Source organism: Hyperolius riggenbachi, chromosome 2 (genome assembly GCF_040937935.1).
Source record: "Hyperolius riggenbachi isolate aHypRig1 chromosome 2, aHypRig1.pri, whole genome shotgun sequence".
NCBI classification, from domain to species: domain Eukaryota; kingdom Metazoa; phylum Chordata; class Amphibia; order Anura; family Hyperoliidae; genus Hyperolius; species Hyperolius riggenbachi.
Window position 1 is genome coordinate 94,162,850 of NC_090647.1, and position 26,891 is coordinate 94,189,740.

The window sequence follows — 26,891 nt, forward strand, 5'->3', positions numbered from 1 at the left end:
GAGGAGGAAACATAGAAAATGAACTCTACAAAATAGAGGCAGGATGGATCTACCGCTTGGGAACAAGAGTTCCATATGGATTAAACTCTGATCTAAATATGGTCTATTTTCTGCAGTAAATTCCCTCATAAAACAAAGCTCTCCACAAGTATTTTTATGAAATTCAAGCATCGATGAGCTTTATTGATGTTTACTTGGTGTTGTTAAAAAAGCCGGTCATATATGGAAAGTGAAGACCTCCCACATAATTGTAAATATAAAGGAAGGAGTCACGGAGAAGCCAGCCACGTCACTGTTTTGAGAAAGCCCCGTGGGCGGGGCGAAACGCGTCAACAGCAGACGCCGAATCAGCACAGTGAGCACCTACGTGAATGTTAAGGCGTATAGCCGCGCGGCTGTTCAACCTGCGTCTTACGGGAAGTGTACCACATCATCCGGGACGGAAAGAACCCGAAGACGGGGAGCAGTGCGGGTAGCAGGGACGCCTCCCCGCAAGCCCCCAGAAGTCTGGAGAGCCCTGGACAAAAAGGTTTGACGGACATCCGCACGGCTGGGCGCGCGCACGAACGCGTTGGAATATCCCCACTGCAGTGAAACAGCAACATAACCGTGAGTCTAATACGAGCTGGCACAGGAAGGTGGTAAGAACTTTGCCAACCAGGCTTTTTGTCTATATGGAGAACATGCATACTGAGCCCCATTAAGGGATATGAAAATAAGTCATAATTGCATTTCCACGGACAGTACGTGTAGGAAGCCGTTTTAAACGGAAATACATCCATAGACATTACAGGTTATTATGCCAATTATTGAAGTCATCCTAACATAAGTGTGCACTGAAGAAAACATCGAGAATCAGATCCTGCTCTGAGGCCTGGGTGTGCGTCGGTGGTGGGGCCACACATGACCAGTAAAGATTGGTGAACCATCCAATTTTTGCATAGGCTAAATGCTGGGCGATTTTTGGTTTGGGAAATACACCGTCTTTGGTCAGTGGTTTAATATAGACACGCGATATTGGTCAGACCAATGAAGATTAAGTGTGCGGTCCATTTTGCGCACAGGTTTGTGATAGCCTGGGCACTTGGGCTGAAACACACATTATCCAAGGTCTGACAATACCCTCATTACAGGTGCTTACTGTGCTGATTCATGTTTTTAGGCAGTTTTAATCTTTTCTGTCCTTGTCATGGCCATAAATTTGTGGTAAGAGTCACACAATAAAATTTGTACTTTTTCAGCACATGCAGCAGTATTGGTAGTTCATTTTTGTTTGTAATAGTGCCAATATTATCTACCAGTACAGCTCCTCCTTCGGAGTGGTGCGTTATATTAAAGGGGTTGGACACTCATAACTTTTGCTTGATTTAGGTTTAAAAAAACAACTGAACTGAGAGGGATATGGAGCCTGTAATCTGAATTTCCATTTGAAGGACCACTATAAAAAGTAGGCAGTTGCAATTTGACTGAACTGACAAGTTTTTGGGCCTGTCAATTTCCTTATGGGGGATTCTCAGGGTCTTCTTTGTTTTCAACAGCATATCCTGAACAGTAGTTTAACTGCCAAAATAGTAAGATACCAGTCAGCCTACCTACTCACTTGAACACTATGTTGTCAGTTAGAATTTGCAACTGCTGTTCAGGAAATGCTGTTCAAAACAAAGAAAACCCTGAGAATCCCCCATGAGGAAATGGACTGGCTCTGTCGGTTCTGTCAGATTTTACTGCCTGCTTTTTCCCAATAGTGGTACTTTAAATCGTTGCCTGGCAGTCCTGCTGACCTCTTTGGCTGCAGTAGTGTCTAAAGGATGTAGAGGGGTGTGGACGGGGGGGACCAAGATGAGTTTACCTTCACTGACACAGTTCCCCCCCCCCCCCAAGCACTCTATACATAACAATTGATACGGCGTACCAAAACCTGTCAAGGACAACCACAGTGTCAGAGGTGCAAGAAGGGACTAGGGAACAGTGTGTTAAGGATTACTACTATTCAAAACATCTATAGATGTGATTATTACCAGCACAGGGCCAAGAGAGCTATTACTGTGATAGAGAGTGGACCCTTCGGGGCCCCTCTGGCCCAAGGGCCAGACGCGGTTGCTACCTCTGCACCACTGATGTTCATACCGCCCAACTTTTTGAGATCAGAAAGTGTGACACTTAAGCCACACCATGTTACACCTCTAACCACACCCCCGACACACCCCTAGTTATGCATACCCTAAGGGCTCATTTCCACTATAGCGAATCCGCATGCAGGCACCGCATGCGGATTCGCATAGGCAATACAAGTGGATGGGATTGTTTCCACTTGTGCATCGTGCGGGTGCATTTTGGCGTGCGGGGGAAATCAGATTTCGCGTGCGGCAGGAATGCGGGCGAATCGCCCGCAATGCTTTTAATAGGGAAATCGCATGTGGCTTTGTCGTGTGCGATTTCGCATGTAAAGCTATGGAGCTTTACACAGGCAGTGACATGGTTAAATTTGCCTGGTTCCTTGCCATGCGAAATCGCATGCGAAATCGCGGGGAAATCCGTATGCGGAAATGCATCCGCATGTGATTTCGTCCGCGGTGGAATCCAGGCGATTCCGCACCGCAACAGTGGAAACGAGCCCTGAAGATTTCAAAAGAAAAAAATGTTGCTTTATAATTCAAACCACACTGGTCCTTTCTATACTGGTCCATTTTCCTTTATATTAACAACTGAAAATAAGAAATATAACTTATTTAAAGGATGGGAATAAAGTTTAGAGTCAATTAAACACATTTATCAGTAGAAAATGACATATATTTACAATGATCTTTACATGTGCCCTGAAAGAGGGACAAATGAGGGAGACAGAGGAATCGGGTTCCCAAAGAGGGACTGTCCCTACAAAAGAGGGACAGTTGGGAGCTATAATATGTTGGTGGCACGCTGCCTGAAGCCATAAGTACCGAAGCATGAAATTTGGGTGCCCGCAGCTAATGGACGATTTGAGCGATCCATAAGCGCTAACACAAATATCTGCTATAAGGCGCCCAAAGCAGAAAATTGGGCGTGCGATAATTATGGTTTGGAAAAGTACAATGCTATAGTTTTTGAAATTTGTTATCGTTTTCAAAATTAGAATGTTATAGTTTTTGACATTTTTTTTTTTTAATACTTTGAACAGATTGTGTAAATAAGCTCTCATACTACATGGAAGAGGAAAAGTTAGCCAGTGATTGATTGGACGTGTGTATGAACCCTTTGTATTAAAGGACACCAGATGCGAAAGCATCTGGCAAAAACCAAACCGGCACTGGGCAGGTGGGCACATCCAAACACCCCCGTGCACACACCGGGGTCACAGGGAAGCAGAACGGACATACTGCACATGTGTGGTGTAGTATGTCTGGGTTTGAAGACGCCGAAGTCGCCCAGGACAATGGGAGGGATCAGAGAAGAGCGGCGGGGGAAGGAGTGGAACAGGAGGCATGGTGGGTTATTGATCATGCCCCTCCCACCCAGCCCAGGCTCCACCAGATGCCTTTGCATCTGGCATCCTCCAAGGTTACTGGAAAATGTGTCCAATGGGACATTTGACAGCTGCTCGTTTTTGACATTTTTAATGTTACTATTTAGAAATCAATTTTTGAAAGTTTTCATTTGGGTTAGGCGTTAGGAAGGGGGGTTTTAGGGTTAGGCGTCAGGAAGGGAGGGTTCTGTGTGAGAGTACGGTTAGGTGAAGTTGTAGTAAATACCGTTAATATATACCAATATTTTAATACGATCATTTACATGATTTACACTTGAAAAACAAAAAGTATCGGTACATATTAACGATAATTTTACTAACTAAAATGCGACCTTGCGACCCTTTTTCGTGTACGCTGCATGCTTGTCCTTGTATCCTGCGTGCTGTGTGTGTTGGCCTTCTGTGCTTGTAGAGGAACTTTAGAACGTGATTATTCATATTCTTAGGGTTCTGTCATAACTGTTTATGCACCCTTAGCAAGTCAGCCCTTGAGCATGTAGAGTTGGTTTTAGAAAGATCAAAGGCTTTAAATAAGCAAACACATAATAATTTTTTATTCATAACAAATTGACACAAGAACACACCCTAAACATTATTCTTGCAGCAGGTCCACCGTAAACACGGTCAGTCTCGGGTCTGCTTAATTCAGTAATAAACAATGGAAATGAGCTGGATTAGCTTCAGTTATTCAGTGCAGTGGGCTCTCTGGTTTAACAAAGCTGTAAAGCTGTAATTGCGAAACAGTAATCAAATGCGGCTCATAATTGTGTGGCTCCATATGTAACCTATTACGGCCGAGGTAGAGAATGGCTTGTGAGCTCTCTAGGCTGGACTGCATATGGCATGGCACAAGGAAAGCCTTCTTGGAGGATTATCATATGACTTTAACAACAGTCTGCTACTAAAGCAGATATATGCGCTGTAACAGTGTGATGTCAGGATGAGCCAATTAAAATGTGCTGCTTATACTCCGCTGAGCTGGACCAAGATCAGCAATTAAAGTTATATACACACAGATTTCCTGCTGAAACCACACAAGAAGACTCTCAACTCAAGCCGCTTAGCCTTTGGGATGAAACCAGAATTAATTTTTGAGACTCTCTATTGGTATTGTCCTTCTGTGCAGACTGGCAGAGATAGCAGGGGCGTAACTGCAGCCGAGCAGCCACTGTGACCGCAATGGGGCCAAGAGCTGTAAGGGGGCCACTTTACTACCACTCAACTGCTACTTTACTACCTCTGAAAAAGTGGTCCATACATCAAATCAGGTTTTTTTGTGCCAAATTTGTTATGGGTGTTTTGATGGCCACACTTGCTTTATGATCCTTGAAAGATGACCTCCAGGCTGTGAGGGCCACCATGGCAAGGCAAGGGAAAGGGTGTGAACACTGGGAGGCCACATCAAAGTTTTGCTGGGGGCCCCATGATTTCTAGTTATGCCCCTGGATGTAGCGTTGGCGCTGCCCATATACATGTGATGTAAGGTGGCATCTTATTGGCTGCTACTGGCAAGACCTTTGTTTTCCTGTGTCCAATTATAAATTGCCTTAACCACTTGAGGACCAGAGGTTTATACCCCCCTAGTGACCAGGCCATTTTTACAATCCCGCTCTTCACAACTTTTGAACGGTTTATTGCTCGGTCATACAACTTAGCACCCAAATCAATTTTACCTCCTTTTCTTCTCACAAATAGAGTTTTCTTTTGGTGGTATTTGATTGCTGCTGCTATTTGTAGTTTTTATTTTTATTTTTTTTTAAAAAGAATGAATAAAAAAACACACACAGATAATTGGCTTCCCCTTTATGGCCCTAGACTAAGATACATACACTACATAATACACACAGACATATGACTGTGGTAAGAATTAGATTGTGATCTCCTCCGAGGGACAACTAAGTTACTAGACTATACTCTGTGCAGTGCTGTGTAAGATGTCAGTGCTATATATAAATACCTTTTACGTTAGAAATAAAACAGCCTGCCAGCGATGAACGCGGTCTGGTAGGCTGATCGCTGGGGTCCCCTGTGTGCAGTGATGGGAGAGCGTGCTCGTGCGAGCGCCCGTCAAATCCCGCTACTCAGGAGATGACGAAATATGGCGTCACTGAGGAACAACAGAGCCTCTCTGCCACCGCCATCCTGCGTTAAGAGGTTAAAGAGGAACTTTAAGCCAGGGTTGAACTTCATCCCCAATCAGTAGCTGATACCCCCTTTCCCATGAGAAATGTTAACCTTTCTCAAATAGATCATCAGGGGGGTCTGTGTGGCTAATATTTTGGTTAAACCCCTCCCACAATGTGATGCCATGACCATGGTCCTGACAGTCTACTGTATTTCTGCATTGTGGGAAATAATTACTGTTTCCAACTGCCAAGCAAGCCATATCTTCTCTGAGGAATGTTTGTTTACTATTCTATGCACAGAGTTCAATGGGCAGGACTTAAGATGTCGCCACCTGGTATAAATTTCAGAATATCGATCGAGAAGAGAAAAGATTTTACAATGGGCAAATACTGATTAAATAATTTACAAATGAATATTCTAAATAGATAAGCAATTTTGTTCATTATTTTTCACAACAGTCATGTTTAAGTTTAAATTAGTAACAAATGATCAAATGTTGTGGTGTTTAATGGTAGAGGTGTCGTGTTCGGCTTCTTCAAATTCTTCGTCCTGAATTATTCCGATCAGAACATGCACGCAGACACCAGCAGGGGGTGTTAACTCACCCTTGTTGCCGCCTCTGGCTGCTGCACTCTACGTCGTGTTTCATGTCACTCCAATACTTTCTCCTTCTGGCTTTGAAGGAGGAAGTATCAAAGAGTTGGCATGAGACAGCTGCAAAACTGAACCAAGTGTGTAAATGAGGATGGGCTGTAATAAACAGGGTTAACTTACCTAAATCTCCCCCTGATGTGGTGCTGCACTTCATATTCCCGATACTTCTGCCCTAGCTCACCCCCACTAATACGCAGGTTCAGTTTTGTGGAAGCCCTGCTCATCCCTGTCTATCACAATACCATTACACACGCCATCACCTTTGAATATTTGTTTGTAATTTAGCAGGTCATGGTTTTCTACTGTTGGACTCAAAGCTCCAGAGCTGCAGCCACTAGGGCAAACTCAGTAGACAGTAGCAGTATTAGAGAGTCTTGCCCAAGATCTCCTAACTGAATAGGTGCTGGCTTACTGAACAGGAAGAGCTGAGATTCGAACCCAGGTCTCCTGTGTCAGGCAGAAGTGGTGTCACTTTTGGCATTACAGGGAAACAGTAAGAGAAACCAGTAGAAATATTATTTTCTTTTTTTCATGTCACATTTCACTCAAATTTGACAGTGAACACTAAAAACAACATTGAAAACAAATAAATAATTTCTTGTTGGACGATTTATTTAATTTTTTTTCAGTTAATATGGAGTTTCATTGCACTTTAAAGTAACGTTTTAGATCAGTGTAGACGTCCTTCAAGTGGACAGTGGAGGCTATTTTAAAAGCTCTTCAGGAACAATTTGCATACTTTCCCCACGGATGATTTTGTCCCAGGCATTTCTCAGTGTGAAAACATGCTGCAGGCTGAATCTGTCAGTCTCAGTGTGAGAAAAGCTTGCCTCAGAAATAATGGATCAGCCAAGCTCCTTGGAGGGTGCTGTTCCTATTGTGTCTCAAAGTATTAATGACTGCTCACATGACTGCCATGGCTTGGCCATAAAACCTCCAGTCTGTAATTAAATATATATTTCAATGAGGAGAACACTATAAATCTTATTCCCTAATGAGAGCTCTATTATTATACTAAATGTTAAGCTGGCATTAGTGAATATTGGCATCGTAACGTGTGACCTTGTCCAAATTCACACTATGTCCAACTTTTCATCTTCTAGGACAGCCACCAAGCTCTGTGCCAACTTCAAGAAGTTTGACAGGAAGAACATTTCTGTGAGAGCCAGGAGTTTCACTGCATTATGGGTAAAAAGTTTACACTGTTCTCTTCAAATGATGGCCATAATCTCTCATAACAGACCTTAAAAAATATATTTACACACAAGGGACATAGCTTTTTATTTTTTTATTTCCCATGTTGGCCCTGAATAATTATGTTAGTAACTATTTTATGTGAAACAATCTGGTCGCTTGTAACTGTGTGTTCTGGAAATACCTCCTTCTGATCAGACACAGAAAAATTATATAAAAAAACAGTATATTACTCTAACAATAGAACGGGTGCAACACTCTTGGGGAATTGCTCCCTAAAGGTGGCCATACATCAGGAGCCTTGGTGCTAAACAACCATCCGACTCAAATATTATAATCAGATTGAATGAAAATCGGTGCTGCTTACAGCATACCCGATTTTTGAGATGAAATTGGTGGTATGTATGGATTGGACATGCTGCAAGATGTAGGGTCAACATACTCGATCGGGTGCATGGCTGTAATGACGTGCGATATAGGGATGAGCAAAGAACACAACAGAACCCCCAGTGTTGTCCCCCTAGTGTAAGTATACTGTGCCCCATGCAGTATACCTTACCTGTCGGTGTTCGCCGCTGGCTCCATCTCCGGACTCTTCCGTGTAAAAGTGAGCACGTGTATGACGTCCCACATGCACCCACTTTATGCCGGCAACCACGTGGGGCACGCGTATGTGTGGTAGAGTCAGAGCCAGTGGTGGACAGCAACAGGTAAAGTATACTACACGGGGCACACATTTTACATCAGAAGGGGGGGGGGGCAGCGAGGTGGCGGCTGCAGCGTCACAAGGCTGATTCCTGAGAGGTTGCATGCTGAAATCAATCGGGAATCGGCCTGCGGTGTATGAGCAGGCAACAGAGCTCTCTCCAATCAGATTCGAACAGAGAGAGATCTGTCTCTTGGTCAATCTGCCCATACATCCTCTGATGTATGGACAGGCTCATCTTGCAATGATCATAAAACAAGAATGGACATCAGAATCTTCACGACCATAACAAGTGTAGCCACAAAACCACCTCATATGAACGATGGACCTCTTTATCCAAGAAAGTGAAGAAGTAGTTGGGTCCCCCTTACAGCTCTGGACCCTTTTCTGGCTCTCCTGTAGATAAGTCCCGGCTGATGGTCACGTATTAATAATAATAATAATAATATGCTTGTTTTATGCTGCCCTAAAATAGACCACCTTATAGCATGAGCACACAGAACTACCATATGCAAATTATTACAGATTCACAATAAATAATAAACTCGGTGGTTCTGCCAATAATCAGCAATAAAAATCACAAAACATCAGCTCTTACCAGCAGGTTCTCCGGTTTGATATCTCTGTGAACGATGTTCAAGCTGTGCAGATATTTGATGGCACTCATTAGGTTATACAACATCCCATTAGCGTCTCGCTCTGTGTATTTGTTCGTAGAGGTGATAGCATCAAATAGATCCCCTCCCTGACAGCAAAAGAAAACACAATTATTCAAACACACACTGCAATAATTGTATTCAGCAATACTCTGCCTTCTTGTAAATGAAGAAATAAAACATTTCAAATAAACGTTTTCTTCTTTCTAATTCACATTTGATTGAGATTTCCAGCAATGTTCAATAATTGCACGCCATTGTTTGCAGTAATTGCACATACAACCATCTCTGCTTGTATATTAACTAGTAGGGATGGCAATGTTTAGGAGAAGTCTCGGAGAAGCATGTGATCAGCTGATAGATTTGTAAGGCTCTGATTTGCTGGTCATGATCATGTGTTAAACCAGGAAGTAATCACAGCAAATCAGAACCTTACAAATCTATCAGCTGATCAAACGGATCACATGCTTCTCTGTGAGTTATCCTAAACATTGCCATCGCTCTTAGCTAGTACATAGTGCAGTGTTATAGCCAGCTCTAGCAGAGATGAGAAACTGCTACTGTGCAGAGCTAGAAATAGGAGGAATTATCTCTAACGTTTGTAAACTACTGTTCACAATGGCAATATATAGAATTCCATCTATGGTCTAAAGCATTAACCTCTTGCCGACCACTCTACGCCGATTGGCGTGATTGCGGCGGTAGCCCTAGGACCACTACACGCCAATTGGAGTGAAGTCCTGGGGCGGTGTTTTGCAGGAGATAACGCTCGCTGATGCGCACGCATCTCTGCTTGGATGATGGAACTCCTCTCCGTCATCAGTCTCCCAGCGGCTAGGAGACTGTTAGAAGGCGAAACCGCCATCTATTTACTGTGTACAGCGCTGTACTGGGGACAGCCGTGTTATATGGCTGTCCCCTCTGGAGGCAGAGAAGCAATCCGCTGTCATAGGCTGAAGCCTATGACAGCCGATCGCGCTGATTGGCTGGCTGGCTGGCTGGGGGAGGGAGGGAGGGTTAGAAAATAAATAAAAAAAATAACAAAACACTATAGTCTGAGTCAGGGCTGAGTCAGCCACTTACATACCTGATATTTAACTCTTTCAGGCAGAGAAAGAAATAAAGGAAGACAGCCTAGTTATTTTTGTGCTAGGCACTGTACACACATGTCTATCTCATAATGTCACATGTAACCTCGGGTATCCTTTAACCACTTAAGCCCAACTGGACAAATATATTTGTCCAGTGTTGTTGTGGAGAGAGCACCACCAGTTTGCTACTAAATGAGGCACATGTGGTATCATTTTAACCGTGACGAGTTGTGGAATCCATTTTGGTGTGTCTAAAACCTGTGAACCACGTCACATGAAAAATAGGTAGGGACAAACTCAATCAAATATAAAAAGTCATTTTCAGAATTATGATCAAACTTGGGAAAGTTTTAGCAACACTACAAGAGACATATGTGGTATCATTTTAACCGTGATAAGTAGTAGAATAGAGTTTAAAGAGTTTTAGAGTTGAGGCGAATGTCTCCTGTTTTTTTTTTGTCACAAACTGAATCAAAAAAAATTACATTTTTGCATATTCTGTACCAAAATAAAAGACTTGTAAAATGAAAACAAAGTGACAGAATATGAAAGAAACAATATATATTGTTACCTTAGGAACCTGGCTTTTTAAATATGTATGCCATAAGGGTATATTACTATTATTTTTCAAAATAAGGCCTTGTAATCATTGACAGTGTACAATGAGAAAGCAAAAAACACAAAACAGAAAAAAGACACCTTTATTTCCAAATACAATATTCTCTCCATACATTGTGCTAGGAACATAATCTAAATGTTGCAATAACCAGGATGGCTGAGCAAATAAAATTAGTGGGTTTAACTTATAGTCAGCACTATTTAATTTAAAGCTATAATGGATGTAAATGGAGAAATAGATTGTTTTTTTCATCTTTTTCCCTTATTTTCCCTTTAAAATGCATAGAAAATAAGGTGATTACTAAACAAAATGAACACACACTAAAAGCCGAATTTGTCCTGAAAAAAACAATATATAGATCATTTAGTTGTGATAAGGAGTAATAAAGTTATTGGCAAATGAATGGGAGCAGCGCCTATATGTGAAAATTGCTCTCGGGCTGAAGTGGTTAACAAATTTTACCCTAAATGGCACCAGTTATGTTATATGGACCCTTCATCAGCAAATCAATTGGATAAAGGAAGCTTTCTGCGGTCTAAGTCAAATACAAATAGCTTTTTCACCACTGAAAAAGATTTCTGCTGTCTGATAACTCACTGTATGGCTCCTTGGACCTGGTGAAAAAATTGCCAGGTCTGCACCAGTGTCTAGAATCAGAACTAAATGGAGCGTTACCTCTGTCACCAATATATGCTATGGAAACTTCTGACCACCTTGACCAAGCCTTGCATTCAGAACTCCCAGAGTATCCTTGAAGACACTGACGAGCAGAGTAAGTAAGATGGTACCATATGAAAATAGTTGTTCTTAACAACTGAAAGGCACAACAGTGACTATGCTAGTCTATATCATAGATGACCAACGCAGAGCAGCCTGTTTTTGATGCCCCCTGAAAATAACGTACTTGTTTCTGGGCTGGCACCTTAACATGGTTGGGCTCTCTGATTTATGTATCGTCTGCATTTTACTTAGCTGCTTCTGCTGTCTGAAATCAAAGCACCGCTTATGGAGTGCAGCCTTTCAATTCAAAATGTCAATGCAGTGCATAGCTGTAACCATTAGCTTTTCTAAAAGGAATGATCTCCTAATTCCAGACTCAATAACTTTCACTTCAAAAGACAAAGAAGTAATGCAATCACTTATACGTTGCCTCTGTTTCATGTGGATTGATATATGTGAACAGAGAGAGAGGGCAGACATGTATCATGGGCCATAAGCAGGATAAAAGTGTAAGGCCAGTAACATGATAGCATGTGGATCTGTGCCTGATTAGATGCTAAGGCAAAACAAGAACAATATCAGTAATCTTGCTGAGTTCTAATATCTGATATGGCTGGGAACTCTTAAAAGGATGAAATAGGTTAATTAATATTATTTTGTGAATGCGGTGATACAGGCATGTCTAGGAAGATGGACGCATCACTGGAAATTGTTCCCAGATTGCCTAGAAAAGATTACTACCACCTGTTTACTAAAGGAAAAGCATTGCAGCAATGAGAGTAAATTCCACTAGATGGCAGCAGCCCCCATCAATTACATTACAATTTACCATGTATACAGTAAATCATAACAAGCTCATAACCTTCAGAATGGCAGCTGTTGTAAGTAGTTCTTCACAGATAAAGCTCAATAAATAATGAAAGAAGCACACTTTTCTAATCTGCTGTACAGAGACGTGTGCTAAAAATAGAAATGTAGGAAACATTTGTTTTCTCCATGCAGTGTTTGCGCTCTACTGCTGTGTGATCCCATCAGATAGCTTGTAACTTGCTAGGGGCAATCCCTTTCTAGCAAGCTTACTGTGACTGCTCTCCGAGAGCGTTTCATTACAATCCTGTTCACTACCCAATATGAACTACAGTTATATGGAACAGTGATACTGGAATCTACACAGAAGTTGAGGCGTCAAGATTGACTGATTTTAAAGCTATTTTAATCACAGTAAATCATCTTATGTTTAAAGGGGAACTGAAGAGAGAGGTATATGGAGGCTGTCATGTTTATTTCCTTTTAGACAATACCAGTTGCCTGGCAGCCCTGCTGATCCTCTGCCTCTAATACTATTAGCCATAGCCCCTGAACAAGCATGCAGCAGATCAGGTGTTTCAGTGGTTCAGACTTATAAGTCTGATCTGACAAGACTAGCTGCATGCTTGTTTCTGGTTTTAATCAGATACTACTGCAAAGAAATAGACCAGCAGGGCTGCCAGGCAACAGGTATTGATTAAAAGGAAATAAACATGACAGCCTCCATATACCTCTCTCTTCAGTTCCCCTTTAAGTTTAGCAACTGTCCACTTTCATCTTCTAGATAAAGCTAGGTAAGAAAACAACAAAACATTGATTCTGATTGACTGCTTTGGATAAGTATATAGTATTATTAAGCAGATTATAAACATCTTTACTCTTGCTTTACAAAGTGGTATTTTTCACTACTTTATTACTATATGCAATATAGTGATAATTAAAGGTAATTTAATGGTAGCTTCTGCCTGTCAACATCCAGACCCTCAACCTCAGTTCTGGTGGGCAGCTAGAGCCCTCATGCCGTACTGGACAGGATCACGCACTGCTCAATACAGCAATCTCTAAAGTGGCTAAAGAGTAAAAACAAAAATGCATTTTGTCCCCTTATAGTGTGTATAAGTCTCAAAAAGAAGATATTATTTGATAAATCAGCACTTACACAGTTCAATCCGTTCAGTTGTTATTGCACCCAGTGTTCAAAAGTCTTTAGTGACCAATCTCCAATAACAATAAATATCAAGGCTCACCAGCCCATGCCAATTAGACAGTTGGACAGTGCAACTGCCATTCACTTAGTGCTTTTGAAAATAAATAAATCCCTGAGAATCCCCCCATGAACAGATGGACTAGTCCAAAACCTGTTGTTTCTGTCAGATTTCTACTACCTACAGTAAGTGACAGCAACATAGGAGAAAAGTAATGTATGGCTCATTTTACTCTGGAAAAAAACGTACTTCTTATTTGTTTATGCCAGCACATATTTTAAATTTTACAATTTTTCACCATAGTGCCCCTTTAAGTCTTTGTACACGACAGTTCTCTGGATCATTTATCTGCACAGAGATCTCAATACAATATTAGCTGAGTTTGCTGACCTTCACTAATTCCATCACCAGATACAGCTCGTTTGGCATGTCCATTTCCTCTATGAGCAGCACAATGTTGGGATGTTTCACCCTCCTCAAAATGGAAACTTCATTTTGGATCATATGTTCCTAGGAGGAAAAAAATATGGGAAAATAATATGTATACTGTATAGATCATGTATAACATGTAGATATCTTATCTTCAGTTTTGTTCCTCTCTCCTCAACCACAGAGTTTTCTTCCGATGGATAACTATAGGGGAAGCAGTCCTTGCAACTGCAGGAGGGCCCAGAGCTGTGGGGGATCAATTACTCACCCTCTCTCCCTGCAAATACAGTTCATCTTCCAGGGGAAAGTTGTTGTGGCCACAGGTGTTATACTTTTTGTGCCCCTAGGTCAGCGCTGGGCAAACTAGGCCCACGGGCCATGCACTGTAATACCGGCCCGCTGACAGGCGGCTGGATTCCCCTCCTTCTCCCCTCCATCCCTGTAAAATGGGCAGTGTGGGATTTTGAAACTCACCTCCGCTCACGGAAGTCCCGCGTAGTCTCCGTGGCAACAGGATATCACATGACGAAGTGCCAGCGTATTACACGCTGCCAGCCTCTTTCATGTCTTGGTGCCCCCTTGGGCTGCAGCCGTCCAAGACCCGGGCCTTTGTGGCCTTTTCAGAAATCCGTCCCTGGTGGCCACACTTACTATACAACCCCCGGAAGATGGGCCTCTAGACTGTGGCGTTAGCAAGGGGAGAGGGGAAAAGTGGTGTGAGGATTTGGATTGGGGCAACTAAAGTGTTGCTGGGGGAGGGGCATGATTTGTCATTACACCCCAGCTTTGTTTACAAGCCTAATGTAACTTAAACAAGACAATTCTGCATCTGATATAAACTAATCACCTATTTCCACTCATATTTCAGACTTTAAACACAAATAAATAAAATGAAATTCATTGTCACTCTTCTGCTCTGACGAGAGTAAACTGATGATTAAATATTAAATCTAATTATTATTCCTGTGAGTTTATTCAAAATGGCAATGCGAGAGGCAGGTACAAACTAAAACACCATAACCAGTTAACTGAAATATAATAGTTAATGCTGATTTCTGTGCTATGCAATGACTGTCTGTATAACAGATTGCAAGCAAAAGTATTTAGCTAACAACAAAGATAACTGTATTATTTATATGGCGACTGTTGGCTAATAGTAGCATGTAGTACTGTGTTACTGTTAGTGGAAAGGGGGAATTGTAGCTCTATCTTTCAATTACTAACAATATCTTCACAAACCCTTCTCATGAACTCTTAGATCTCTTTCTTAGGCAAATAACAGAAACATCGCTAACTTATACAGAAAGATGTACAATGGATATCATAGAAGAGGCAATGGCTATGTAGACATTGGGACGTTGGGTGACGCCACACAAGGGCAGAATGGTGAGATCATAAAGTTTTTCCTTAGAGTTCATAAATCCACAATGTGAAAGCAGTACCATATGCCAAATATCATATTCTCTCCTGCCTGTTGGCTCGACAGACTTGAGTCCCCAGAATCCTCTGTGGGCATCATGTGATGTTAGGCGCCATCCCTGTTTGTCCTTATTTTAACCCCATAAAATACATCCATTCTGCTTGCATGTTAACAGATGGCATCATTTCCTCAGTAGTGTCTATGCAAAAAAAGGTGCAAGGAAAAACAAGCTCTTTTCGTTATAAAACTGTATCACTACAACTGAAATAGCCGCTAGTACAATATCGGTAAAATTACTGATATGCTCATCTTTTGCTGTCCTAATTACGATAGTAAAATATTGGTAAATGATTCCGATATTTTAATACAGATAAACCTAACCCTATTCTCACCCAGAGCCCTCTCTTGCATTATTAACATTAACTATGCCCCCATGCCTACCCTTAACTGTTTGCCCATGATGCCTAACTTTAACCATCCCCACACCTAAGTCAATTACATTTAAATCTAGGGATTTAAATGTAAACTTTGCCTCTGGCAATTTTATTAGGACAAATAGATGACTGTACCCACAAAAAATTATTGTTTCGTTGCTTAATGCCAGACTATCAATTTTAAAATACTGTTGCTACAATAAATAAACTGGTACACATTCCTTCACAGTAATCACAGATTCAGGAGCCAATTAAATTGGCTCCTGGCCAGCTCACAGAGCTCTGCTGTCATAGCAACGGCAGAGCGAGTGGGCTTCAGCGAAGGGAGAGCGGTGTGAATGGCGGGAGCGATGTACAGTTGGTAAGCCTCGTTTTTAGTCATCAGGAGTCATCAGTTCTACTCACCCGGGGCTTCCTCTAGATCCTTGCAGTTGACATGTCCCACATCACAGCTCTGCACTCAGCCATTGGCCTGGGGTCCTCACTGGTGCAGAAGGCAACCTCAAGGTCGTCTCTACTGCGCCTGCATGAGCGCCACTGTCCATTGACGCCACGTTGTCCACTGTGTACTGCACAGTCACAGAACTACTGTGCCAGCAGAATACACAGCGGACAATGTGAACTTGATTGACAGAGGCGCTCATGCAGGCGCACTAGAGCAGGTCGGCCTCTGCACTGCCGGGGACCCTGGGCTGGCGGCTGCGAGTGGAGCTGTCAGCGTGGGACATGTCAGCTGCAAAGGCCTGCAGGAAGCCCCAGGTAGCGGGGGGAGATTTTTTGATTGATGACTCCTTTAAGAGGCCCAAACTGCTGGTACTCAACTCGTGAAGTTAGGACTGCTATTACTGAAATTTTAGTTCGTTTTTTTTATTTTCAAACTTGTATTGCTTGTGTATGTAATACGTCAGTAGATTTAATTGTAAGCTGGAATAACCAAAAGAGTTGATATTTCACAAGTTATTGTGATTAGAAAAATGTAGGTCTAGATTAAAACTGATAAAACCTCTCAAGTCTCTAATTACATTTCAGTCCCCAGACTTCAGTGCAGCTCATTATAGAAGCAGATTTCTTTTTCTTGGTTACATGAGGATAATGTGGTGCTCTGCCCTGACTGTGCAGGAATGTTATGAATTATTGATTTTCACTCTGGAAAAGTGGCTTTAAATTACAGTCCTAGACAACTGGACAACCTATTAACAATAAATTAAGCAAATCAACAGCATTTTCTATGAAGTGGTGCAGGGGGGGAGTATCGTGCTTCTGATTGTGTATGCAGGTAAAAAACAATATAAATTATTCAACATAGAACAGCATTCTAGGGGAATAAAAAAGTTGATGATTGTGTGAGTGCCCCAACACCGCCCTAAACTAACAGGCTGCCTGCAACTTACACTATCCAAATTAGATTGTGAGCCCTCTGAGAGACAGTTAAGTGGCAAGACAATATATAGTCTGTACAGCGCTGCAGATGGTGTCAGCACTACACAAATACTTTATAACAAATAATAATAATGTCTTCTCTCCATGCGATGCTGCTGATCCTGAGGACACCTAACTTCCTGCTGCTGCACACACGCATCTGAAGCAGGTGATCAAACACTCGGGGGTCAGCTTTGTCCAGGGGGAGGGTGGGCACCTAGAACTTAGTTCAGGGTGGGGCTTAATACAGGGGCATGGTGCCCCCAAGGACCAATGGCACTCCAGGCAAAGGCCTAATGCCTTTAGTCAAAAACAGCCCTAGGCTGCAGTCATTGTTTTGCCTTAAAAAATGTAAAAAAGGTGACCATGCCCGTTGTTTAGGCCCACTCGCAACTCCTTAAAAGTGCACTGCACCCCGCCCACCCCTCTTCCATCATAAGTTTTTCATGTCCAGAGTTTATGGGCCTTTTGTCCGTCGAATAATAAAATTAGGTTGGCAACCCTGGATGTGCAGTATATTCAGGCCGTGTCTGCACACTCTGCAGTTAGCAAAATTTGATGGTGCTTGTTCATTTGAATTCAGCTGAAATGGTGATCATTCTATGTGTAAGGCATTCTGTGTATAGGCCAACTGACCATTCCATTCTGACCTAGCGTACGACATATGGCCACTCTGTGTGTTTCATATCTGTAAATCACATTCAAAAATCCCTCTGTGCTGAATCTCTATAATAAAACTTAACGTTTATTGATGTATAAAAATTATCTGGCTGATAATATCTATAAACTTGCAAATATTGCTGGACCCACTCTGTCAGTAATGTATATGGATAGCTATGCTGCCATCCCAGGTCCTATCGCAATATAGATAATAGTTAAATTACACAACCCCCACCAAACAACCCGACATGTTTCACTTCTAGATGAAGCTTTTTCAAGGGAAAGTGCTTAAAAAGTGCTCATAGTGATAAGGTGCAAAGATAACATTCTTAAAAACAAGTATCAAGATATAGCCTATCGGCTCATAACATAGTAGCAGCCAAACGAAATGGCAGATTGCTTCACCTTTTATACTTCCCTATGGGGTGGAGCTCAATACCCCTCCCCTAATTCCCCATCCCCAGTCACTCCCACCACAAGGGCCAGTTCCCCATTGGTGCCCTTTCAAGTCCATCACTTGGGCCACCAATGGTATCAAAGAAGTATATGACTCCATAGGTGAAAATTAAAGTAAAATTAAGGACATTAACCTGTTCGCCAGAAAGCTGGCTATTAAGAAATTTATGAGTACCCCAAATGCACAGAGTAGATCGAATTTTAGGAAGGATGAGGAAGCTTTAGCCAACTTGAATGCTCTCCTTGAAGAAAACGCCTCGGGGGAGATACAGAATTGCACGCCAGTCAGTAATTTGCAGGGAAAGAGCAAATTCTGTCCATCTATTAGCCAATACCCCTCCATACAGACATTTGTGGATGTGGTCACTAAAGAACTTGAGGATCTGGCAAGAGGGGGGAAGAAGAAAAATGGAGATGCGATCAACAACTTGACAAGGATTGAGAGGAAGGCCCTTGAAGATTTATCATGTAACAGTGAACTCGTAATCAAAAAATCTGATAAAGGGGGGAATATTGTTGTGATGTCAAGGGCAGGATACATTGATATGTGTACGAGACTTCTCGATGATGTCAGGCAATATCGTAAGTTAAGTTGTAACCCTACAATTAAATTTCAGGGTGAGTTTGAGGCTATATTGAAAGTGGCAAAGGACAAACAGATTCTGGATAAGGGTGATTTTGAATGTATTAACACGAAGTACCCTACTGTCCCCGTTTTCTATGCACTCCCAAAGGTCCATAAGAACATATCGTCTCCCCCCGGTAGACCGATTGTGGCAGGAAATAATAGCCTTACTGAGAATGCGAGTAGATACATAGACTTCTTTCTTAGACCATTTGTAGAAAGCCTCCCCTCATATTTAAGGGACACCATGGATCTACTTAATAAACTACAAGACATCAGAGTCACAGCGAATACCTGGCTAGCAACTTTGGATGTTGAGTCCCTTTACAACAACATACAACATCATCTAGGGATTGAGGCAGTTGACTATTTTTTGAGGTCACGGAGTATCCATGTAAGGGAGCATTCATTGTTTATTCTGGACCTTTTGAGGTACATTCTCACTCACAACTATTTTCTCTTCCAGAACCAATACTTCCTACAGGAACGGGGTTGTGCTATGGGGACGGCGTGTGCCCCCTCATATGCCAACCTCTTCCTTGGCTGGTGGGAGGATGTGACCGTATTTGGGGAGGGCATGGCAGTGTATGCCTCTCACATTTTATTCTGGGGCCGTTTCATAGATGACGTGTTCATCTTGTGGGACGGCCCCAGGAGCATGTTCCTTGAGTTTGTGGCGGAACTCAACAACAACAACATAGGTATGTTCTTTACTCACGAGATAAGGTCGACCTCCATTGATTTTTTGGATGTGCATATTGTAAAGAATGATTTTGATGGTCTTGACACAAGTATCTTCCGCAAGCCTACAGCGACAAACTCACTATTGTCATGGGAGAGTCACCACCCAGACCCCCTAAAACGGGGTATACCAAAGGGTCAGTTTCTCAGAGCGCGGAGAAATTGCTCGGACTTGATGGAATTTGATAGAGAATGTAAAAATTTACACAAAAGATTTAGAGATAGGGGCTATCCCCAAAAAGTGCTGGAAGATGCGGAACTAAAAGCTAGGACGATCGAAAGGACAGAACTTTTGTGTCCTAAGGGGAAACCAGACTCTGATTCGGGTATGACCAGAATTATCAGTACATATACTAAGCAATCACCGGCCATCAAGAGAATAATTGGTGCTCACTGGCCTATCCTTCAACTCGATCGAGACCTTAAAAAATTCATTCCCTCTAATCCACAAATCACTTATAGGAGAGGAAAAAATCTAGGTGACTCACTAGTACACTCCTTCTTACCTGAAAAAATTAGGAACCCGGCAGAAAAATCTAAGAAGAAAACTTGGTTGGATCATAGACTAAATGGCATGCATAAATGTGGCAAATGTAAAGCCTGCCCCCATGTCATGAAGTGCAAGGAATTTCATGCCCCCAAAAATGGTCGTAAATTTGACCTATTGGATTTCTTTAATTGTGATACTGAGGGGGTCATATACGCCATACAATGCTCATGTCCCCTGATGTATATTGGTGAAACTACCAGAGCAGTGAAAGTAAGGATTTTAGAACATCTAGGGGACATTAAGCACAAGAGAAATACATCTGTCGGCCGCCACTTTAATGAACAACATGGGGGTGACATTAATTCCTTCAAATACTGGGTTATTCAGGACTGGCATCTGGGACCCCGTGGGGGTAACCTGGACCAAAAGCTAAGACAACTTGAATCCAGGTGGATATACAGACTGGGCACCCTGAGCCCAGATGGGCTCAATGAAGGCTTCACCTTTTCTCCGTTTCTGTGATGGACTATTTTGAGGATGGTTTTGAGCTATGATGTTTCTTACATATTTTCATACTTCTTCTTTTATCTCAGGGCATTAACTACTGGTATCCTGTGGTACCTAACTGTCAATGTTATTTATTTATATGTTTTACTCTCATTATGGATATTTCATCCATCTAAATCTATATCCACTTATATGTGGTAATAAACCTCTACAGTTGGTGCCATCAATGAGGATACTCACCTTAGGGGCTGCTCAGCAGCACCTTCGTGTCCTGACCCCTATATCTTCTTCCTTCCCTCCCCCCCCCCTCCCTTCCCCCGTCTCCCCTTTACTGACCTTTCCCGATCCCCTATCTTTGATGTGGGTCCCCTATATTTTCTGAGGGGTTATATATCGTTGCAGCCTTTCCTGCAGCGTATGATATAGTGCAGCATAACGGGGCAATGTTTACTTACAGTGGCTTCTGCCCTTGCTACATTTGTTACTTTATGCCGTGCTGACAATAGAAGCGGTTCTTTAGTGCGGTGGAAGAGTATGGGCTGTGTTGTTGCCATTGTAACTAGGCAACATCCACGCTACCCACGTGACAGAGGCCAAACACGGAAGTGCAGAAGGGGCGATGACGTATGCGCTCCAGTGTACTCTACACGGAAGAGCGGAGAGGCTAAGTCCCGCCCTTACATGCCGCTGATTGGGCGAGAGACTCCCAGCGTTAGTACGCGGGCTGACCAATCAACGGGCGGCGAACACGGAACCTGTTTACATCCCCTTCTAAAGTCGAGGGTATGTATAGGGGAGCGCCTCCTTTCCGCTAATACCTTCAGTGTACATCCCTAGCCCTGCATATGTATTTAGGGGATTCTAGTATCTATTTAAAGGGGATAATTTTCACCTATGGAGTCATATACTTCTTTGATACCATTGGTGGCCCAAGTGATGGACTTGAAAGGGCACCAATGGGGAACTGGCCCTTGTGGTGGGAGTGACTGGGGATGGGGAATTAGGGGAGGGGTATTGAGCTCCACCCCATAGGGAAGTATAAAAGGTGAAGCAATCTGCCATTTCGTTTGGCTGCTACTATGTTATGAGCCGATAGGCTATATCTTGATACTTGTTTTTAAGAATGTTATCTTTGCACCTTATCACTATGAGCACTTTTTAAGCACTTTCCCTTGAAAAAGCTTCATCTAGAAGTGAAACATGTCGGGTTGTTTGGTGGGGGTTGTGTAATTTAACTATTATCTATATTGCGATAGGACCTGGGATGGCAGCATAGCTATCCATATACATTACTGACAGAGTGGGTCCAGCAATATTTGCAAGTTTATAGATATTATCAGCCAGATAATTTTTATACATCAATAAACGTTAAGTTTTATTATAGAGATTCAGCACAGAGGGATTTTTGAATGTGATTTACTTGAATTCAGGGTTTGTTCTATGTTTCATATCTGATAAGTATGCGTGATATGCTAACATTTTTTTCTGATTCTTCTTCTGAGAAGCACAGTGTCTTTACTCTGGAAATGTTTCATGAAAATAAAAAGTTATCAATGTATTTTGTGTAAAAAAAAAAAAATCTTACTTTGCCTCGGCATTTGCTTTTGTTGATGATTTTCAGTGCATACTCTCTGCCAGTTGACCTATAAAATAAAACAATACAAACAGTAAATATGAATACTGAAAATAAGCCTAAATATCCTCTCAATGAGACCAGAGTGGAGCCTCAATCTAACTTGCTTGCACCAAGCTCATTCTGCTCTGTGTAATAGTTCCCTCTTCCAAGCCCTGGAGAGGTGCCAGAAAGGGTCATGTGGTCGTACTAGTTTCTAAGAGTTAAGGCCCTTTTCCACAGGTGGCTGAACTGTACGCTCAGGGAGCAGTTAATAGGCAGCAGCAGCAGTTGCCTGACAGCAGCAAGCAGTTGTGAGAGTTCCACAGCCTTTTCACTGCCTACCTTAAAGAGTAACTGTCAGGCTGCAAAAGCTAATTTAAACCTCTATTCTCCTGTGTTAAACAGTTTAGAAGGAAGCCAAAAAGGCAATACTGCAGTTAAAAATCTCTCTTACTTTAGATGTTTGCTGACAGCAAGGCTCCGTATTCCCAGGCTCCTAAGGAGGACGCAAGCCGAATAACAGATACTGCAAAGCATTCTGGGGCCCTCCCCTGGCTGCTAGTGAGGCTCAAGTTTCAACAGCATGTAACAGTCTAGCTCACAGCACTAATAAATCTCGGGCAGAGTACACTGCAGGAGTCCGCTATTGTTCCTAGCCACATGGCTAATTAATATTCACTGCACAGTAGTGTTATTCATTACCAGCGTTTGTGAGAGTGGAATCATCAGGAAGCAGGCAGGACATGACGACACATTTGGCTTCATAGGAGACAGACAAACATGGAACCTGCCATGAGCTGTCAGGAGCATCATTCTCTGCAAATACTATATAAAAATTATGTGAAGTACAAACGTGGACAGTGAAATGCATATGTAATGTAAGTACAGCCAATCTTTAGCTACTGATCTATGTGTTTATTTTCTCTGAGACCTTATACCTAACAGCTCCTCTTTAAGGTGGTGAAATGAATTGAGGTTGTACAGTATAATAATGTTAATTTGTAACATTAAAGATCTTAAGGTAGAAATATCCGGTATGAGCTGTGTATGGACTATTTGAAACTTCAGCATAACAACTGGACTGAGAGGGCAAAAGTTAAAACTTGTGCTATTTCTACTGCAAGGATCACAGAAGTAAGACTATGAATGTGCTCTTCTTTGAAAGTTTTAATATTTTTCTGTCTGCTGAACTCAGATAAAACATAAGTTATCAACAATGTTCTTAAACAGGAGACGGGTCTTTGTAGAGGGTATAAAGTGGTCAAATGTCACTTTGATTTGAACGATTAAACAGACTTCATTACTTTTATCATATCTGTCTGAAATCTTCACTTCCCATAAATCAACTGAACATCCAATCGAATTTGGGAGGTAACTCGGCTGATAATCCCATATGGTGGAAGTTCTCAATTGTAAAAGATGCAAGGACCTTTAATTGATCACGGGACCAGCTGCTTTGTACTAAACCAAATAGTACAAAACTAGGTAGTACTCGTAAGGTTGTTTTAATTTCTGTTGATTAGATTATGGGTGAAATAATAAGTCAGAGGTTGCAAAGTGCAAATTTGTAAAGGGCTGGGGGTGACCATACGACCCTGTCCTGTGAATCATTTGTTTTTGGAAAGGGGATTCTGGTGCACATTTACCTCAAGCGCAAAAGTTGAAGAGAAATCGAGAGCCCAATATGGTGTAGTATGTCAAAATTGATTGGATAAATGAAACAGTGAGATGGTAATACTCACAAACACGGGTTACCATCTAGGTAACCACTCATTAGGCAGGTGAGGAGATTAGACCTGTCCTCACTCAGGATTAAGAAGTCGCTCTCTGTAGATAGGAAGAAAGGGGGTAGATCACCCCTCCACCTGGGGTGGACTCAAATATATTGGTAGGTGAACAGAGGCGCCAGAAGGATAAAAGTACATAAAATTTTTTAAAAAATTGCTGGGAGGAAGTGGTGGACTCGCCTCCGTTTAAAGCAGACACCAAGCACTGTAAATATATAGATATACACATTTATTGAAAATACCCCAAAGATGCAACGCGTTTCGCGGGCACAGCCCACTTCTTCAGGCAATAAGCAGGGGATAAACAACAGCAATTCAGTTATAGCAAGCAAGAGCACCTCTGTGCAGTCTGTGCACTTCTCTGCTTTAATCTCAGCACAGTTTACTTATCTGTTACTTCACAGCAACAATGTGGGACTTCTGGCTTAGGTGAGTATTTTGTGGCTTTACTGAGTTTTATAGGTGAGGGTAATAATGATGGTAGATTTAGCATAAGGGTTTAGAGGAAGTGGTTATGAGGAGATTTAAGGTTAAAACAAGGGTGGCATAGGAAGGTTTAGTATTAAGACTGAGAAGAATGGTTTGGTGTAACATCCACAGTGTGGTTAGTGTTAGGCATGTGGTGGGGTTTGAAGAGAATCTGTACTCTAAAATTCTAACAACAAAAAGCATACCATTCTATTCATTATGTTGTCCTGGGCCCCTCTTTGCTGTTTCTGCCACTCCCTGCTCCGATCCTGGCTTGTAATTGCCAGTTTTAGGCCGTGTTTACAAACAAAAAACATGGCTGCTAACCAGAATGTGACAGGCTCAGAGAAGCTCTGTCTGTGAGTCATAGACGCAGCATACAGAGCCTGCAGGGGGCGTGGAGGGTGTGTGCATAGCTTCTCCCTATCACAGTAGAGCAGCACATTCCTGCCTGAGCCGACAAAGCCGGCAAAGGAAAGAAGATTAGATTATATAACAGAGATATTACAGTGACTGTGCAACTAGAAAAGGCTGCAGTAAGACAGACCACATTAGACCAGGTATAGGAACCTATGGGACAGAAGAAATAAGGCTGAAAATTTCGTTACAGAGTCTCTTTAACATTAGGCCTGAGAAGGACAGTTTGGATAAGATTAGGCATCAAGAGGACAGTTAGTGTTAGGCAATGTGGGCATAGGGTGAGGGTTAGGCATGGAGAGGATGGATTGGTTAAGATTAACAATCAAGAGAATAGTTAATGTTAGGCATCGGTCGGATGGGAGTTAGGATTAGGCATGAGGAGAATAGTTTAGTTAAGATTCGGCATCCGCATCCAGAGGACAAGTGTTAGGCATGGGTGAGTTAGGCACCGTTGTTGCTATAGTGCAAAACGGACAATTTTCTTCCAAATTTGTTGCATGAGAAAGACAGTCAACAGAGCCTAATGTTGGATGCACTGCAGTAGTGGAATGCAAAATTGGATCCTGCACGATAATTTCCAGACTGCGGATGCATTTCCCATAGAAGCCTATGGTGGATAGGCATCTGTTCCCAACCCCAACTGGACCATCTGAGTGGACACTACACTGGCAACTCCCACGGGCTAATGGAGATCTGGCTTTGGTGGGAACCAAGCCTTAGGGTTAGTCTGCAGGGAGAGTGGTTGTGTTGAGGGTTAGGCAAGGCACAGAGGTGCTTAGGGTGAGGCATGGGTGTCAGGGCAGGGCATTAGAAGAGACATTTAGAATTAGGCACAGTTTAGGGGCAATGATTATTGTTAGTCCTAATGCTTTGTCTTTATTTCAAAGTCAGGGTTAAATATGAGGTAAAGCCATTCAGGGGTGCAACATAAGCAGCTACAAGCTATCAGGACTGACATGGAAACCCCATGTATATATGTACCACCTGCCCTGGTCCCAGCATGAAAGGCTCTCTGGTGCAGATGTTCAGCCTCGGGGGAGGATCACTTTCCAAGGAGTTATGAAGTAGAGGAAGTACGTTTTTAGAACCCTGAATATAGACTGCAACTCAACAAGGTTTGATGTACGGCATAACTTGTTAACCTAAAGCTGAGATTTAAGTTTTAATAAATGACTATGAGTGATTGATGGGCTGAACCTACACTGGTCATTTTCTACAATATATTCTCTGATTACTTTTCTACAGATCTTTTCCAGCTGTGCCTAGAAATGGATGTGCTTCGGATTCCAAACCCGAGTTCATAGATGATCTCTATCACCCAGCTGCTCCCTATTTCTATATATTCAGCATCCAACAATAATGTCAACACCATATAGACAAATGCTAGGGCTTCAGGCCGCCATACATCATTCTAGTCTGCATGATTATTGTTATGACTCATTAATATCATGCAGCACCAGTAATTACTAGGCTAACATTAAAGTCAGCCTCTCCCATACTGATCCATATGTCGGACCTTCTGCTATTTATTACGTACACAAGAGACCATTCATTTTCTACTGAGAGGTCAAAACTTTCCATAATCAGCCTCATTTCCTCTTTTTATCATGAATGATTGCTGGAAGTATCAACAGGATTATTCCCTAAACTGCAGTATAGTAATACAACCACAAGATATCACAGTGTATGCAAAGTGCTACAATGATCTCTATGGTATTGCGATTTCCTGTATTCACTGTGTGTTCCCCTCTGTTCTAAGTAATCTGCATTTCCAGATGGTGGTGTATGTTTTATATCTGCATGTTTTTCTTCAGTAAAGAGTTCTAACTAGTTATACCGTGTGCCTATCTGAGTGTACAGACAACTCTGCTCCCTAAATGATGGGGTTTATGCATTAACCGCCGGTAATATTACTGTGTCAATGAAACGCATTACAATATTACCCTGATATTTCAAATATAACAATATACTACAAATTGAAATTTTGGACTGTCAAAGTAATCGTGAACCCATTAAAGTGTCAGTCTGTGGCTCAAAAAATTGGGAAAAAAATCTACCACATTTTATGTAAATACAATCATTTCACATTTTAAAATGGTGTATGATGACATAAGTTTTATAAATATATGTGTTTCTGCT

The 26,891-nt window shown here is 42.1% G+C and overlaps 1 protein-coding gene across 4 annotated transcripts in view; it reads right to left on the minus strand.

The window, feature by feature from the left end:
• DCLK1 (doublecortin like kinase 1) overlaps positions 1-26,891 on the minus strand; it is a 450,773-nt gene that overhangs the window by 82,247 nt on the left and 341,635 nt on the right. For all 4 annotated transcript variants that reach the window (XM_068267071.1, XM_068267072.1, XM_068267074.1 and 1 more), the window contains 3 exons: positions 22,048-22,105; positions 13,672-13,791; positions 8,782-8,928 (listed from right to left, as the gene is read on the minus strand). In XM_068267071.1, the coding sequence (XP_068123172.1) occupies positions 8,782-8,928; positions 13,672-13,791; positions 22,048-22,105 (325 nt within the window). The remainder of the gene's footprint in view (positions 1-8,781; positions 8,929-13,671; positions 13,792-22,047; positions 22,106-26,891) is intronic.